General features: G+C 40.2%; 1 protein-coding gene across 3 annotated transcripts in view; it reads left to right on the top strand.

The window, feature by feature from the left end:
• Nucleotides 1-15,390, top strand: part of LOC146572039 (voltage-dependent T-type calcium channel subunit alpha-1I-like) — a 288,178-nt gene that overhangs the window by 149,824 nt on the left and 122,964 nt on the right. For all 3 annotated transcript variants that reach the window (XM_085276073.1, XM_085276072.1, XM_085276071.1), the window contains one exon: nt 601-698. In XM_085276073.1, the coding sequence (XP_085132199.1) occupies nt 601-698 (98 nt within the window). The remainder of the gene's footprint in view (nt 1-600; nt 699-15,390) is intronic.

The raw sequence follows: 15,390 nt of genomic DNA, 5'->3' as shown, positions 1-15,390 counted from the left end.
GTGCTAAAAGGTGTAACCAGTTTCCAGGGATGCTGAAGGTTTTCAGCCGTGGCTTAACATCTTTCTCCATCTCAGTCAAAAAAACACAAAAAAGTCTGTTTTTTACTGCTGGAGCAGGACTCTGCAACCTCTCCATGTTTAAAAAAATGTATAAAGACTCCTACATTCATTATTATTATTAATGTTCGTCTGCAAACTAATGAATGTCTGTTTTGTAATTTCCAACACAGTTAAGATAATGTTACAGTATTCCACTGACCCCGTTCTTTCTTTAAATGTCTTCCATTATTAGATACACATGTTCCAGCTCATTAATTCATATTAGGCTCCGCACAGCAGGTGTCCAGCTGTGCGAGGATGTGAACAATCTTCTGTTTAGGCTTTTTTAATATTAAAAGCCCTGAAAGGAGGAGAACATTAAATCAACTTTAGCTGGAATTTCAGATGAAACTGCTTTTCTGTGAGGATCAGAGACTTTTTGGGTTGTTTTTTTTTTTTCGGTTGGTCTTGCAGCTGTAGAACTGCAGCTGTTTTGGGAATGTTGTAGTGTGGATTTTTAGTGTGTGTTTAATTTGGATGCTTTTTTTTCCCATTTTCCAGGATTGTTGAGTACTCTCTGGACCTGCAGAACGTCAACTTCACGGCCATCAGAACAGTGAGGGTGCTGCGGCCACTCAAAGCAATTAACAGGGTGCCAAGTAAGTCGAGTCCTATAGACTGTGAACACATGATAGGCAGCCATGGCTGCATCTCCATCACTATTTTACACAAAAAGCTCTCACACCTCTTCTCTTCAACTACTCATTTCACTCTTGAAACAAACAAATTGTAGGATGACATCCATTCATGTTTTGCCATCTGTGGCTCTTATTCAGCACCATGGACAGCTGCCTGGTGAAGAAGGCTGCCCAGTAGCTGGAAAGTGTTAAACATGAGTCACTGAGCCAAAAATACCTTAACAGGGAACATGTTTGGGAGAACAAGCTATTTACTATTTATTAGCTACATTGATTAGGGCAACAATTAATTTTTACCAGTCAATAGCTTTCAAAAAAACATGACATGACATGAAAAAGGAGATGTATGGTTGGATCCCACTCCAGCTGGCCATAGTGGTTATATTTAGATTTGAGAGTAAAGTTATCCGCTAAGGTTAGCAGGCATCCATAAACTGTACCCGTGTATATTCAACACATTAAAGCAGGTACCTGTTATTTGGTTGTAAGACTAATAATGATACTAGGATGTGAGTCACCACAACTGGAGCACAGACTTGTTGGATTGGCTGTATTTCACAACAGGTCACGGCATTTGCCATACAAATCAGTTAAATTGCCCTAAAAGGCAACAAGAGCACCAACAAGGTGATGGTAGGGAAAACTCTCTATATAACACTGTCGGTGTACATGGTCCCCAAGGTTTGTGGCACAGATATTTATAAAAGCTTAAGGGAAGCTATCACATACTGTACTTTGATTTGAAACCCACTCTTTCTTCGGTTATCACTCATTAGTTTGTTTTGCCATGCGACCTCCACTTCATTGTTCGTTCATCATTCACTGTAGATTTCCAGCTAAAAAGCTGCCCTGAATGTTTAAATAAAACACAGCTTCTGGGTGGGTGCGTTCGTCGCACACACCAAATCCTGCAGCGCTGAACACGTGCCACACCATTCTTCATTCTGGAGCAAATGAGCTACATGAGAGCAACAAAACTGCAACTGTGGCCCCATATATACAACACAAACCAGCCAAATGCCTCATTGTCTTGGATGTAACTGTGCCATTTGGATCGTTTACCTGTTGTCTACGCAGCCGGGCCTTGATGTACTACCTTTGAGAAGATGCCTCGTGCATTTTGAAACAGATTTGGACAACTGCATAAAGCAACGAAATAGAAGAGACGATTCCAAAAGGAGGTTGGGGTCATGTTTCATCTTTGTTTAGCTATTGGACAGCATAATAATATCTGCCTGTAAGTGCTTTCATCCTGTATGGAATTAGATTCCCGAGGACACCAAGTGTGCATGGCTATTTAAAATCCTAAAAAGTAATTTCATCCACACTCAGCTGTGCTAATCCCCCTCCCAGTCAAAGTCCTCAGCAACCCAACCTGTCAGGAAATCAGCAGACATCACTGAAGTATTTTGAGTTACTAACCTTGTCACTTTGACTCCAAAAGTGCTGCTTAGTCCTTCTTGATGAGAGTAATCAGTTTGCTGCCGGTTGCTTCTGTGTCTAAATTGTGCCTAGCAGGCAATCATTTTCAGAAGCTATGAGTACTCTCTAAGTCAGATATGCTGGTGCTTGAAGTTAATGTTGTTCTGCTTCCTTTGTAATTGCTAAACCTCCCACTGCTCATAAATCTGCAACACAAACCATGCAATTTGGGTTTTTTTTCTTTAGTAAAAGCAGGTGTAACCATCTTGGTTTGTTACAGAGAATGTATGTTGATTTCTATATTTGTCACCTAATATACATGAACATGAATAAGTCATTGCCACTCATTTTTAGTTATGACTATAGTTGTTTGATGTCTTTCTCCATCCTTCTCCCTCTCTCTTTGTCCTTTTGTCTGTCTTACTATATCACTTGAGGTAAAAGGAGTTCTTAAATATCCCATTATTTTCTTTTTATCTTCTTTTCTCTGTGATCTCTCTGTCATGTTTCTGCTCTGAGCTCTTCCTTTATCACAATGTTCAGTCAGTTTCCTCCTCCTCAGTCAGTAGAGCGAGATCCCGTCTCAGATCTCAGTCATTCCCCTTCCTCCTGCTCCTTCCGCTCTTCTTGCCTCCTGTCATGTACTGTCTATTCTTTTCCATCATTTATACCTCCCTTTCTCCAAAAGCAGAAGTATGTCTTGTCCTTGCATGTCTTTGGAAGCATTGGAAAACCCTGGGATTGCACAATAACCACCTTTGTTAAACTGAAACATGAAATGACAGAAATGTCAGTGAAAAATCTAAGGCTGTCAATGTTAACGCTTTAACGTGGATTAATGCATTGTCACGATTAACGCGATTAAAATTTCCAATGCAATTAACCCATCTGAAGCACAAAATGACTCAAAATCCGTGAAATGTCCCTGTCAATTCATGTCGGGCAGCTTGTTCAAAGTTTGTCCATTCTGCACTCCTGATGTTTTCACTGCGTTAAAAATTTGAATTGCGTCAATCGTGACGCCGGATTAATCAAAGTTAACGCGTCAACGTTGACAGAAAAAACAGATTCTGTGATCTCTTTTAAAAACGTTTCACAGCAGGAACAACATTATCACAACTACTCTGTTATTTATGTGTGTTACAACTTTCTCTCCATGTTGGAATTAGAAGATGTTTGAGGTCATGGCTTAATTTTAATGACCCTGCTTTGGGGATCTTCCAGATTTTCCAAATTTTATGTTGACTTTAGTCCCGAGACATAGATGGATGGATGGATGGATGTTGACTTTTCTTATAGAATAAGACTGAATAAGGCTATTCCAAATAGAATGAAAAGGAAATGGAAATCAAAAATAAGAAAACAAAACAACCATAAATCTAATATAGAGGTTGCTAAAAAGGGACCAAAGAAAAGTTAGAAAGAAAAATAATTTCAGGATGCGCTCTTAGAGAGTGGGTCTCTAAGGCAAACTACCTCACTTGGTTGGCCTTTGCAAGTAATACTCTCTGTGTTTTCAGAGAAACTGTATTAGTGAGTCCATAACTAGTGTTAGCTCACTAACAACAAAATGAACTATTGTGTAAAATCCATTTGAAGTGTGATGATTTCCTGACTATAATTATATTGTTGTTATTGAAGTCCTGAAAATGAAAGTCCCTGACCTTTGCAAAATTGTAAATTATAAACTAAACCATTTTTCCCGACCTACAATCAAGTTGTTCCTGACCTAAACAAACCTTACCCAAAGCACAGTCCCAGCAGGCAATTTTTAAGAGTTTTGGGAGCTGCTGACAACACTGTTGTTCTTCCAACAGAGACGTCAACTCAGAGAACACTGTATTCTACCAGAAATGACTCAGACGTGTGTCAGAACACAATGATTCTTCTTTTTAATCAACGTTGGTGTCTGCGCCGGCTGTGCACAGTCATGCAATGAAGCTTCTTCATACATGTCACTTTTTCTTCCATCCATCAATCCACATTACTTTTTGTTTTCCTTTTAAAATATTAACCACAGCCAAAGTCTTTGTCAGTTCTATCTCAGTTTTTTAGATTTATAGACATGGTGGATGTTATGAGTCACTGACACTAAAAATACAGTTTTTATGTGGAAGAACTTGTTGTTTCAAAAAAGTTGTCAACTTTGCACTTCCGCCCAACAAATTAAATGTCTTAAAATGACACATAAAGTTCCAAGCTTGAAGTTTTGGTTTACTAAAGTTTGTGTTCTGAACTTTCATTGCATCCCTTAATGGCTAGCAGCCTGTTTGTGCAGGGTGGACTTAATTTGCCCGTGAATGCGTTTTTTGCTCTGTTGGCAGGGAACACAAACAATGATGAGTCACTGAAGTCTAAACCATGTTTGCAGCTGTAATCTGACATTTCTGTGAGCAGAGGGGACTTTTCTGTTCACTGAGCTTCTTCCTCTCTGTCACTCCAAAACAAAATAAAAATAAAATAAAAACAAAAAAAAAAGCAAATTGGTTCTTTCATGGTGAAATGTCTAGTTTGGACACAAAAAGAAAAGAGGCGGTATAGAAAAGTCACCCGACACTTTATACAATGTAGAGGATGTCAGAAAAATAAATCCCCTCACATCGGAGTGATGCTCTTCTTGTGGTTTATTCTCCACCGTTTCAATAAGAACACTGCATCTGGGTTAAGCAAGGATAGGAAAGAAAGACAGGCAGGTGAGAGGAGAGGACAAAAAAGGCAGCAAGAGAGATAAATGAAGGAGGGAAGAGGGGATTATCCAGCTCCATAAAGGATAGTCGAAGATGGACGAGAGGAAGAGAGGGATGATGAGAGGAGAGATGTGGGGGGACTCAGATGAGCAGGCTATTATGATGATAGATACAGCTGTGGAAGTGCGAGCGATGGAGGGAGTCGCTGGAAGAATAGAGATAAAAAGGAGGCAAGGGACGTGGAAGACAGGCACCTGGAGAGGGGAAGATAACATGAGAAAAAGGAGGTGATTACATAGAAAAAGAGAAGAAACAACATTACCAACCCACTCATTTTCAAAAATTATAATGTAAAATGTTTTCTACAAAGTCTGCATTTCTTCGGCAGGTAGAATTAAGCAAACAGGGAGGTAAATAATATCCCAATAGCTCAGTCTGAAACCTGCACAATAACATGTCTTATGTCTGCGTTTGGATGGGTCAAAATGTATAATCATTTATAAATTATAATAATTTCATTTTGGGGAAAATATTTGAATGTGATTGCATTTTACTGTTTATAAAGGTGGAAAAAATCTCCATTTTTATTATATGTCTGTGAAGGTTCTCAGTCATCCAGGTCATCGTAGTCAAAGGAGCTTGCAAAGAAAAGCGTCTGGACTTCTTTAAGTTGCTTGAAGATGTTTCACCTCTCATCCGAGAAGCTTCTTCAGTTCTAAGGTCAAAATGGTGACCTTAGAACTAACTAATGTTTAATAATCCACATTTGACTTCAGAGCTCTATTTGTCATTAGATAAGACAAGAAGTGGTCAGTGGACAGCGGGCGACTTTAGGAGTTGGCTGCTATCCAGACTATCCAGCAAATCAGAAGATAGAATATATATTACTAGTTTTTCTGTGGCTAAACATTTTATATTAACTTTTGATTATATGTGCAAGGATAGATCTGTGTCTGTGAAGGTTCTCAGTCACCCGGGTCATTGTAATCCAAGGAACTGGAAAGAAAAGTGTCTGAATTTCTTTAAGTTTCCTTCTTTCAGACAAAAACTGGTTCATCCCAAAAAAAAACCTCCCAAACACAAACTTAACAACATAGTGTATGCTGTACAGTGTAACAAGGAATGCTCAGACCTCTAAATCACCTCTACACCTCTACCAAACAGCCACTTCATAAACGCATGGCACATAGAAGAGCCACGTCGACCAGGACAAGTCCCGGCTGTCCATCTTCATCTAAAAGACAAAGGTCACTCCTTCGAGGACACCAGTGTTCACATTTTTGTACAGAGAAGACAGATGATTTGAAAGAAGAGTGAAAGAAGCCATCTATGTCCACTGTGAACGACCATGTTTGAACAGACGTGGTGGTTTGCGACACCAACTGTTTGCCATCTATAATCCAGTGTTGAGATCCCTTCCCAGACGCCTTAACGCCCACTCACATCCTGGGCCATCTGACCTCAGTAAATCACATGATAGGGTGGGGCTAGATTTCACAGTGGGTTCTCCCGAAACCTTAGCTGATTGTTACCTACACCAAGTCCAGATGTTTTTCTTTCCCAGCTCCTTATGTTAGATCTACTACTTTTCATAGCTACAACCAATATGGAGGAACTCATATTACTTTCAAAGGGGAATTTCTATCAGCCTCAGGGGAACTTTGCGTTTTCTTCTAATTGGCACAAATGTGCGTGGTCTTTGTACACATAGACTTTAACTAACATCAGCAAGTTAATATTTTTGTTACCACACATAAATGCTTCCAGCATAATTTCAGCCTTTCCCTAACTCTTTATTATGTTTTTCAGTTCCCTTTTTTATAAAAACAACTAGATGTTGAAAGCACAGCATATTTTCAGTAGATTGAATAGATCTATTAATGCTCAAGTATTGGCAACACAATTGTCAACATTAACATTAAAGCACCAAGTTATTTTGTCAAGCACAGCAACACTATCCAACGAGTGAGAAGGCCAGGTTGTAACAGTGCCAGCATCGGCTGCCAAAAGCCAGTTATTTGACTCCTTTTTATTTGTTGGATGATAAAGATGCAGTTCTGTGCTTTGAATAAAGACTATTTACTGGAAAGCTCTTCGCTCCACATTGTTGGCTTTATGAGTGCAGACACACCAGTAAATGCATATGTTGTGCAGGCAGTACATGTCGCAAAAGTGCAACCAACACAAAGCCACTAAGCACTTGTGTACACACACTTTCAGGCACATAGTAACTAAGCGGACACTCTCGGAGGACGATGTGAGAACTGAACAGAGGAGTCACTTAATGGCGCTAATGGAAATTATCCATGTCGGGTTCCCACTGGTCACAGCTTAAAGGACTGGGCCTGTTTACTACATTACCCTCAACACCTCTGGGAGACATCGTATTAGCTGCCAGGGTAACGGCCATCAGGGTATTCTATGTTGTTCCCTTTTCATTTACATTCTATTTGATTCAAATCATTAAAACTATGAAGGAAACACTGGTCCTTCAGTGTAGTCAAAACTTGTGTGACTAGAACAAGTCCACTATTTTAATTTAGAATTGTTGTTATTTTGTATGTCTCGTTGTACATGTGACACATTCTCCTCTTTTCCTTTTAATTAACTGTTTTAAATGTTAATATATTCACATTAGGGTGCCTGATTTGATATTGCAGTGTTTTAAGCTTCTAGCAACTTCAAACAGACTTAATCAATCTGAAATGGGGCGTCTGTTTCAATTTGCTCAAAGAAAATCAGGTTCTCTGATTTTAGTTTGACTGCAGCTAGAATGTACTTATAGTAACTTCATTTAAATAGCATTTTTCAGGGGTAGCTAAAGTCATTAATTACAAAGGCCAAAGTAAACACTTTATTTTAAAAAAAGAAACGTCTTATCAGACACCTTGTTGTCTGGTCGAGAGGAGAATGCTTGAATTTTTGAAGAATTCAGTACCCGCATATCATCAATTATTGACATCAAAAAACCAAACTCAGCCTATATATATATATATATATATATATATATATATATATATATATATATATATATATATATATATATATATATATTAGGGGTGCAACGATATTCGTATCGATATTTTTTATCTTCTTGTATAAAATCTTCTTCAGAGCTGCAGGAAGTGGTAAGTCACACATGGAAAATATTATTCATTTCTAATGAGAATTGAAATCCCCCTTCTGTGATTTTAGTTTTGGTGGGAATATATATATATATATTAGGGGTGCAACGATATTCGTATCGATATTGAACCGTTCGATACAGTGCTTTCGGTTCGGTACGCATATGTATCGAACAATACAACATTTGTAATTTATTTTATCAACTTTTCTTCTGACGATGCTGTCTGTGTTGAGCGCTCAGTGAATCTGTGTTCGACTACTCCGCCTAGGCTGCACTGTCGAGCGCAGATCCACTGAGCGCTCCACACAGACAGCATAGTCAGAAGGAAGAGCGCAGGGCAAGCTAGCAAGACAGAAGTTAAGCTCTCCAGATCTGGCGTTTGGAATTATTTTGGTTTTCATGTGACGTATGACCCTGAAGGTAAGCGAGTCATGGACTAAAGTAAAACAGTATGTTGGATGTGCCACGCAATGCTCAATTACATGGGTGGGAACTAGTGTGTTAGCGCAGTTAGCTCGTGAACGTGTTGGCCGTCTAGCCCCATGCACGGGGCGATCGGCGGTAGCTCGTTAACGGAGATTTGCCGTGTTGTGGCGTTAAGGTCATTTCAACGAGATTAACCTGAAAGCACTAGTGGGAACACAACGAATATGACTGCACATTTACGCCGACATCATCCTAGTGCAAAGACAAAAACAACAAGCATGCTACTAACTTTAGCTGAGTCATTTAGACAGCTGTTAGCACATGATTCTCCTTATGCTGCTGAGAATATAGCCCAGAAGAAGCGGATAGTATAGCTTTTATTTTGGAAAGAGACATTTCTCTGTAATAAACTCTCTTTTCCAAAGATGAGTGATTCCTCAATCAGATACAGGGCTTGCAATATCGCTAGCCCGATGTCCCGGAGCTAGCGATTTTTTCAGTCGGGCTACCAAAATCTATCTCTTCCCTGCCCGTCGGGCTATTGTAGGAAAAATATATGTCAATGCTTTTGCATTCTTTCAGAAATGTAGCTGGGTAATTATGTCATTGGCATCGGTGAGCCACTGTCAATATGTGACATATTGAAGTCGCGTTTGAATTTGCGCTTGTTTTTTTGCTTTCACTTTGCAATCGTGCGAACTGTGTATAGAGAGCGACAGCACTGATCTGTGAGTGATGATAATTTGTGCACCAATTCCTCTGACATGGTCTTATTAATCGTTAGCTTACTATGCAAACATGACAAGTGAAATCTCCCGCAGCAAGCTTAAACATGTGAGAGGTTGATCGCGCAGAGAATCGCTGAGCTTATGTGAGTGCGCGTGTAAAAGCATTTCAGTTCTGCTGAGCCAAATAAGACAGGTCAGGGTGAAGAAGTGACAGCCAAAGAAAAGCTTACCACAAAACGGAGAAGTTATGACAAATCAGACTATAAGGCAAAAAGAAAGTGCAGCTTTATGGTTTCATGGACAAAATAATTTCTGTGGCTGCAATATGACGAGCTATATAACCAGGGCTGCACATAAGTGGTCCGCAGGTGCGCATTCGCTGTCAAAATAAAAAACGCGCACAAGGGTTAGGGTTAAATTTAAAAACTGTACTTTTGAGTTAAAATATATATTTATAATTTTAATAAATGACAAATTAAAAATGCATGAACATTTTTTTTGTATCGAAAAAATATCGAACCGTGACACCAAAGTATCGAACCGAACCGAACCGTGAATTTTGTGTATCGTTGCACCCCTAATATATATATATATATATATATTACTAATCATGGCAGCACAAGAACAAGCTCTGAGCACAAGATCCATAGAGGCTGGGGTCTATCACACCAGGCAAGACCCCAGGTGCAGGCTGTGTAAAGATGCCCCAGAGACAATCCAGCACATAACAGCAGGGTGCAAGATGCTAGCAGGCAAGGCATACATGGAACGCCATAACCAAGTGGCCGGCATAGTGTACAGGAACATCTGTGCTGAGTATAACCTGGAAGTCCCGAGGTCAAAATGGGAGATGCCCCCAAGGGTGGTGGAGAATGACCGAGCTAAGATCCTGTGGGACTTCCAGATACAGACGGACAAAATGGTGGTGGCTAACCAACCGGACATAGTGGTGGTAGACAAACAGAAGAAGACGGCCGTAGTGATCGATGTAGCGGTTCCGAATGACAGCAATATCAGGAAGAAGGAACACGAGAAGCTGGAGAAATACCAAGGGCTCAGAGAAGAGCTCGAGAGGATGTGGAGGGTGAAGGTAACGGTGGTCCCCGTGGTAATCGGAGCACTAGGTGCGGTGACTCCCAAGCTAGGCGAGTGGCTCCAGCAGATCCCGGGAACAACATCGGAGATCTCTGTCCAGAAGAGCGCAGTCCTGGGAACAGCTAAGATACTGCGCAGGACCCTCAAGCTCCCAGGCCTCTGGTAGAGGACCCGAGCTTGAAGGATAAACCGCCCGCAGGGGCGTGCTGGGTGTTTTATATATATATATATATATATATATATATATATATATATATATATATATATATATATATTAGTGCTGTCAAAATTATCGTGTTAATTGTTAAGATCAACGCGAAATGTTTAATGCATTAAAAAAATTTAACGCTGATTTTGTTTTTTTATTAATTTCCTGTAATCTAAGACCTTTAAATTCATGAGCACCTCTGGAGGAGGGGGCAACAGTGTGCTATGCTGGCGTTTGGCCTGACAGAAATGATTAGAAGAAGAAGAAGAAGTGACACCATGCTACTATCTAGCTAACACTAGCTAACACACGCAAGCATGGACGAGGGCGGACTTTTGGGTGGAAAGTTTCTCTTTAAGAAGTTGCCTGATGGCTTGTTGGACAAAACGAGAGTAAGATGCACAATTTGCAACGCTGAATTCAAGTACCACAGAAGCAGTTCATCACTGGCGTATCACCTGAGAGCAAAACACCCAACTGAATCCACCTCTACGGGACCTCGCCAGTCTACGCTTCAGGAGTATGGTGCTTGTGGACGAATAACAAAAAATGTGAGAGAAAAGGTAACCAATTCCTTGGTTGTTTGGATAGCTAAAAACTGCCGGCCAGTTAGCATAGTAGAAGATGATGGACTGAGAGAAGTCATTCGTGCTGCATCAGGAGATGAGTGTTACAATCTGCCCTCGAGAGGAACCATTGTGTCGAGACTGCACACTTTGTATGGGGACCAGAGGGCTCAGCAGTCCAGCAAGCTTGTGCAAGTAAGGAATGTCGCTCTCACCGGAGACCACTGGACTTCGGTGAACAACGATAATTACTTAAAATATAAAGAATAAAAAAATGTAATTGGAGCCAGGCTATTAATAAAGTAATTGAGATTAATCGCAATTAATAACAGAAAATTGTGAGATTAGTTAGTTAATTTTTTTTAATCTATTGACAGCACTAATATATATATATATATATATATATATATATATATATAAATATATATATATATATATATATATATTTATATATATTTATTTATTTTTTAGGGGTGCAACGATACACAAAATTCACGGTTCGGTTCGGTTCGATACTTTGGTGTCACGGTTCGATATTTTTTCGATACAAAAAAATGTTCATGCCTTTTTAATTTGTCATTTATTAAAATTATAAATATATATTTTAACTCAAAAGTACAGTTTTTAAATTTAACCCTAACCCTTGTGCGTGTTTTTTATTTTGACAGCGAATTCGCACCTGCGGACCACTTATGTGCAGCCCTGGTTATTTAGCTCGTCATATTGCAGCCACAGAAATTATTTTGTCCATGAAACCATAAAGCTGCACTTTCTTTTTGCCTCATAGTCTGATTTGTCATAACTTCTCTGTTTTGTGGTAAGCTTTTCTTTGGCTGTCACTTCTTCACCCTGACCTGTCTTATTTGGCTCAGCAGAACTAAAATATATATCGTGCTGCTTTTACACACGCACTCACATAAGCTCAGCGATTCTCTGCGCGATCAACCTCTCACATGTTTAAGCTTGCTGCGGGAGATTTCACTTGTCATGTTTGCATAGTAAGCAGGGCTCGCAAAATTTTTAAAATCCCTGGTAGCCCTTCGGGCAGACACTCTTTAGTTTTTGGTAGCCCGAAATAAATTTGAGTAGCCCGAATAAAAAAAGATTATTTTTATTGTATAATATTGTAAAGGAAACAAAACATCAATCAAAAAATTGTTAAAACACAAATTACAACAACTGTGTAAACATTACAATCAACTCAAATATCTGGTTCTAATTAAACAGAATTTTCTGTGAACTTGTTAGAACATGAATTAGTCTGTGTCAGATCCTGAATCTGAAATTTCCACTGAAGTCTCGGATGAGAAAATGCCACTCGACGTTGAGGGCATAGCATCTCCTTCATCAGCTTTCTCTTCCTGTGCATTGGCCTCCATTTCACTGCTCTTTGTTCTTGTCGGGGTTTTATGATCCAGGTGTCTTGAACCTTTTCCAGAAAACATCCAGAAACGAATCGACTTGTCAGGGCAAAAAGATTCAACTGTTTCCCCATTAATGGAGAGTTGCATGCAGTCATTCAGTGTTTCAGGGTGTAGAGAGGTACGATGTGTTGTCTTCACTCGGTTCATGCAAGAAAATCCTCTCTCACAGATGGCTGTCGATGGACTAAGTGTCAGCATTAATTTCACCAGCAACAAGATATGAGAGAGATGTTCTGGATTCTCAGAGAGGAGATCTCTGTACAAGCAATCTACTTTGCGACCCCGGCGTTCTGCAAGCCACACTTTTAGATCCATCCATTCTTGTGGAATTTTCTCTTTCTCTTCTGCATCTAGCAAACAGGCAAAATGTGTGACAAGATAATCCACCTCTTCATCCCCATAATTTGCTAGTTCTTCTCTGGGGTAGGGAAGAGTGGAAGGGTCAAAAACCTTGAAACAAGAGAGAGGCTTTTCATGGAGATTTTTAAATCTGTTGTCCATGTACTTGACTGTGTTGTCAATAATCTTCTGGATCTCTGCACCAAAGGTGTCTTTGTCTGTTCCCTCACCTCTTCTAGCAGGTCGCTGACTTTTTGTTAGCTGAGTTCCACAGTAGCAAATGCTACCATCCTGGTTCGCTGTGAACTTTGTGTCCAAGGTTTTCTGATATTCTCCTGGTTTTGTTTTTAGGCTGAGTAAGCGTGATGTTGTGCTCTCAACTAACTGATTTGTTCGTGTGATGTTTAGGTTATCATGCTGAAAATCAGTAGAGCACTTGGATAAGATGGTACTGTAGTCCAACATGAAATGCAGGAAGCGAACAAATTTCTCAGTCTTCATCTCCTGCACCACCCCCTTATCCTTGGCTGCATCCTCGGCTTTGACATCACTTCCTTCTGCCATGTTCTCCATATGAACAACAGTGGGAGTGTAATTTTTTTCCACAGCCTTTAGACATCTCAGCCGGCTTGGAAGCCACCGTGTGCTCTTCAGCCCACTGAAATGTGCCAGCCTCTCATTTAGCAGTTCACTTATTTCTGTCAGCTCTCTTCGCTTCTTTGGGGAATAGTAGTACATCTTAAAGATGGTTTTCAGTGTATCTTCAAATTTCACCAGGTACTCACAGCCTTTCACGCTATCCAGCACGGCTAGCTCTAGTTTGTGTGCCACACAGTGGATTGTTATGATGTGGGGTATCCTCTGTTTCAGTCTCCCAGCTACTCCTGTTTTCTCACCCATCATCACTGCAGCACCATCAAAATTTGCACACACTACTTTCTTTTTCCATGTGTCCTCTCTGATACCCATGGTGTTCACTGCTTCATCAATAGCCTCTAAAATACCTGCAGCATTTGCACTCTTGACTGGCTGACATTTGATCATGTATGTGGCTATGTCACCATTATCCCTCACATACCTGACGTGAACCAACTCCTGTTCTATTATACCAGTGTCTGTACTGCCATCTGCAAGAATGGATAAGAACCTGCTTTCTTGAATTTCCTTTTCAATCTGGTCTCTTGAAGTTTGTGCTATTGCTCCAATAAACTCTCTGCAAGCATGGTCATTGAGGTAAGTGGAACCAAGATCTAGGCCATTTGCTTTCTGAAGTTTGCAAAGACTGCTAAATTTTGCCAGTGGTAGTTCACTCTTTGCAACATAGTACGCAGTTCTAAACAGCTTTTTCAGGACTTCTTGTTGTGCTTGGTTTATTTTTAGTATGGTTTTTGCAATTGGTGTTTGTTCTGGGACAGATGCTGCAGACTGAGCACTAATGCATTTCTTGTGATGCAGAGATTTCTCATGAGTTCTGATGGGGTCTTTCCTAAAATTACTGGTCCCAGTAACAAAGGCGCTTGTCGACTCAGCAATAGAGGGAAACTCACGACACACCCGGCAGAACATCATGTTATTTACCTTGTCATATTCCAGCCACAGAAATTCTTTTGTCCATGAATCCAAAAAACTGCGCTTTCTTTTTGCCTCGTAATCTGATTTATCATAACTTTTCCGCTTTGTGGTAGGCCTTTCTTTGCCTGTCCCTTCTTCATCCTGACCTGTCTTTTTTGGCTCAGCAGAACTAAAATACCTGCGTAAATCCATCTGTCTTTACACATGCCAGAGATTTTTTTTTTTTAAATTTTCTGCGCAGTCAACCTCTAGCACGTTTAAGCTTGCTGCGGGAGATTTCACGTGCCACGTTTGAAGAGTAAGCTAGTGAGTGATGTTGTGTCCTGTCTGACTATACCATATTGCACCACTAGAGGGTGGTGTCGTGAAATAAGAGGAAAGTGCAGTCGGGAAATTGTAGAGTTAGAATATAGTTAAGACGGCTATCTGATAACTCGATATGTCTCCCTGTTACCTCTACGATGTAAAGTTATGTGCTGCATTCATTAAAGAGCACTGTTCTTTGATGAGGACTCAGCTAATTACTCAGCTACATTTGCGAAAGAAAGCAAAGGCATTGTCATATATTTTTACTTCCTATGATAGCCCGACGGGCAGGGCTGAGATAGATTTTGGTAGCCCGACTGGAAATATCACTAGCCCCGGGATGTCGGGCTAGCGATTTTGCGAGCCCTGGTAAGCTAACGATTAATAAGACGATGTCAGAGGAATTGGTGCACAAATTATCATCACTCACAGATCAGTGCTGTCGCTCTCTATACACAGTTAGCACGATTGCAAAGTGAAAGCAAAAAAACAAGCGCAAATTCAAACGTGATTTTAATATGTCACATATTGACAGTGGCTCACCAATGCCAATGACATAATTACCCAGCTACATTTCTGAAAGAATGCAAAAGCATTGACATATATTTTTTCTCCCTACAATAGCCCGACGGGCAGGGAAGAGATAGATTTTGGTAGCCCGACTGAAAAAATCGCTAGCCCCAGGACGTCGGGCTAGCGATATTGCAAGCCCTGTATCTGATTGAGGAATCACTCATCTTTGGAAAAGAGAGT

This window comes from Mchenga conophoros, linkage group LG6 (genome assembly GCF_057382185.1).
Source record: "Mchenga conophoros isolate Kocher_MC1m ecotype Shallow Benthic linkage group LG6, M_conophoros_male_GT1.1, whole genome shotgun sequence".
Classification (NCBI taxonomy): Eukaryota; Metazoa; Chordata; class Actinopteri; order Cichliformes; family Cichlidae; genus Mchenga; species Mchenga conophoros.
This window is presented reverse-complemented; position numbering and strand designations above follow the sequence as displayed.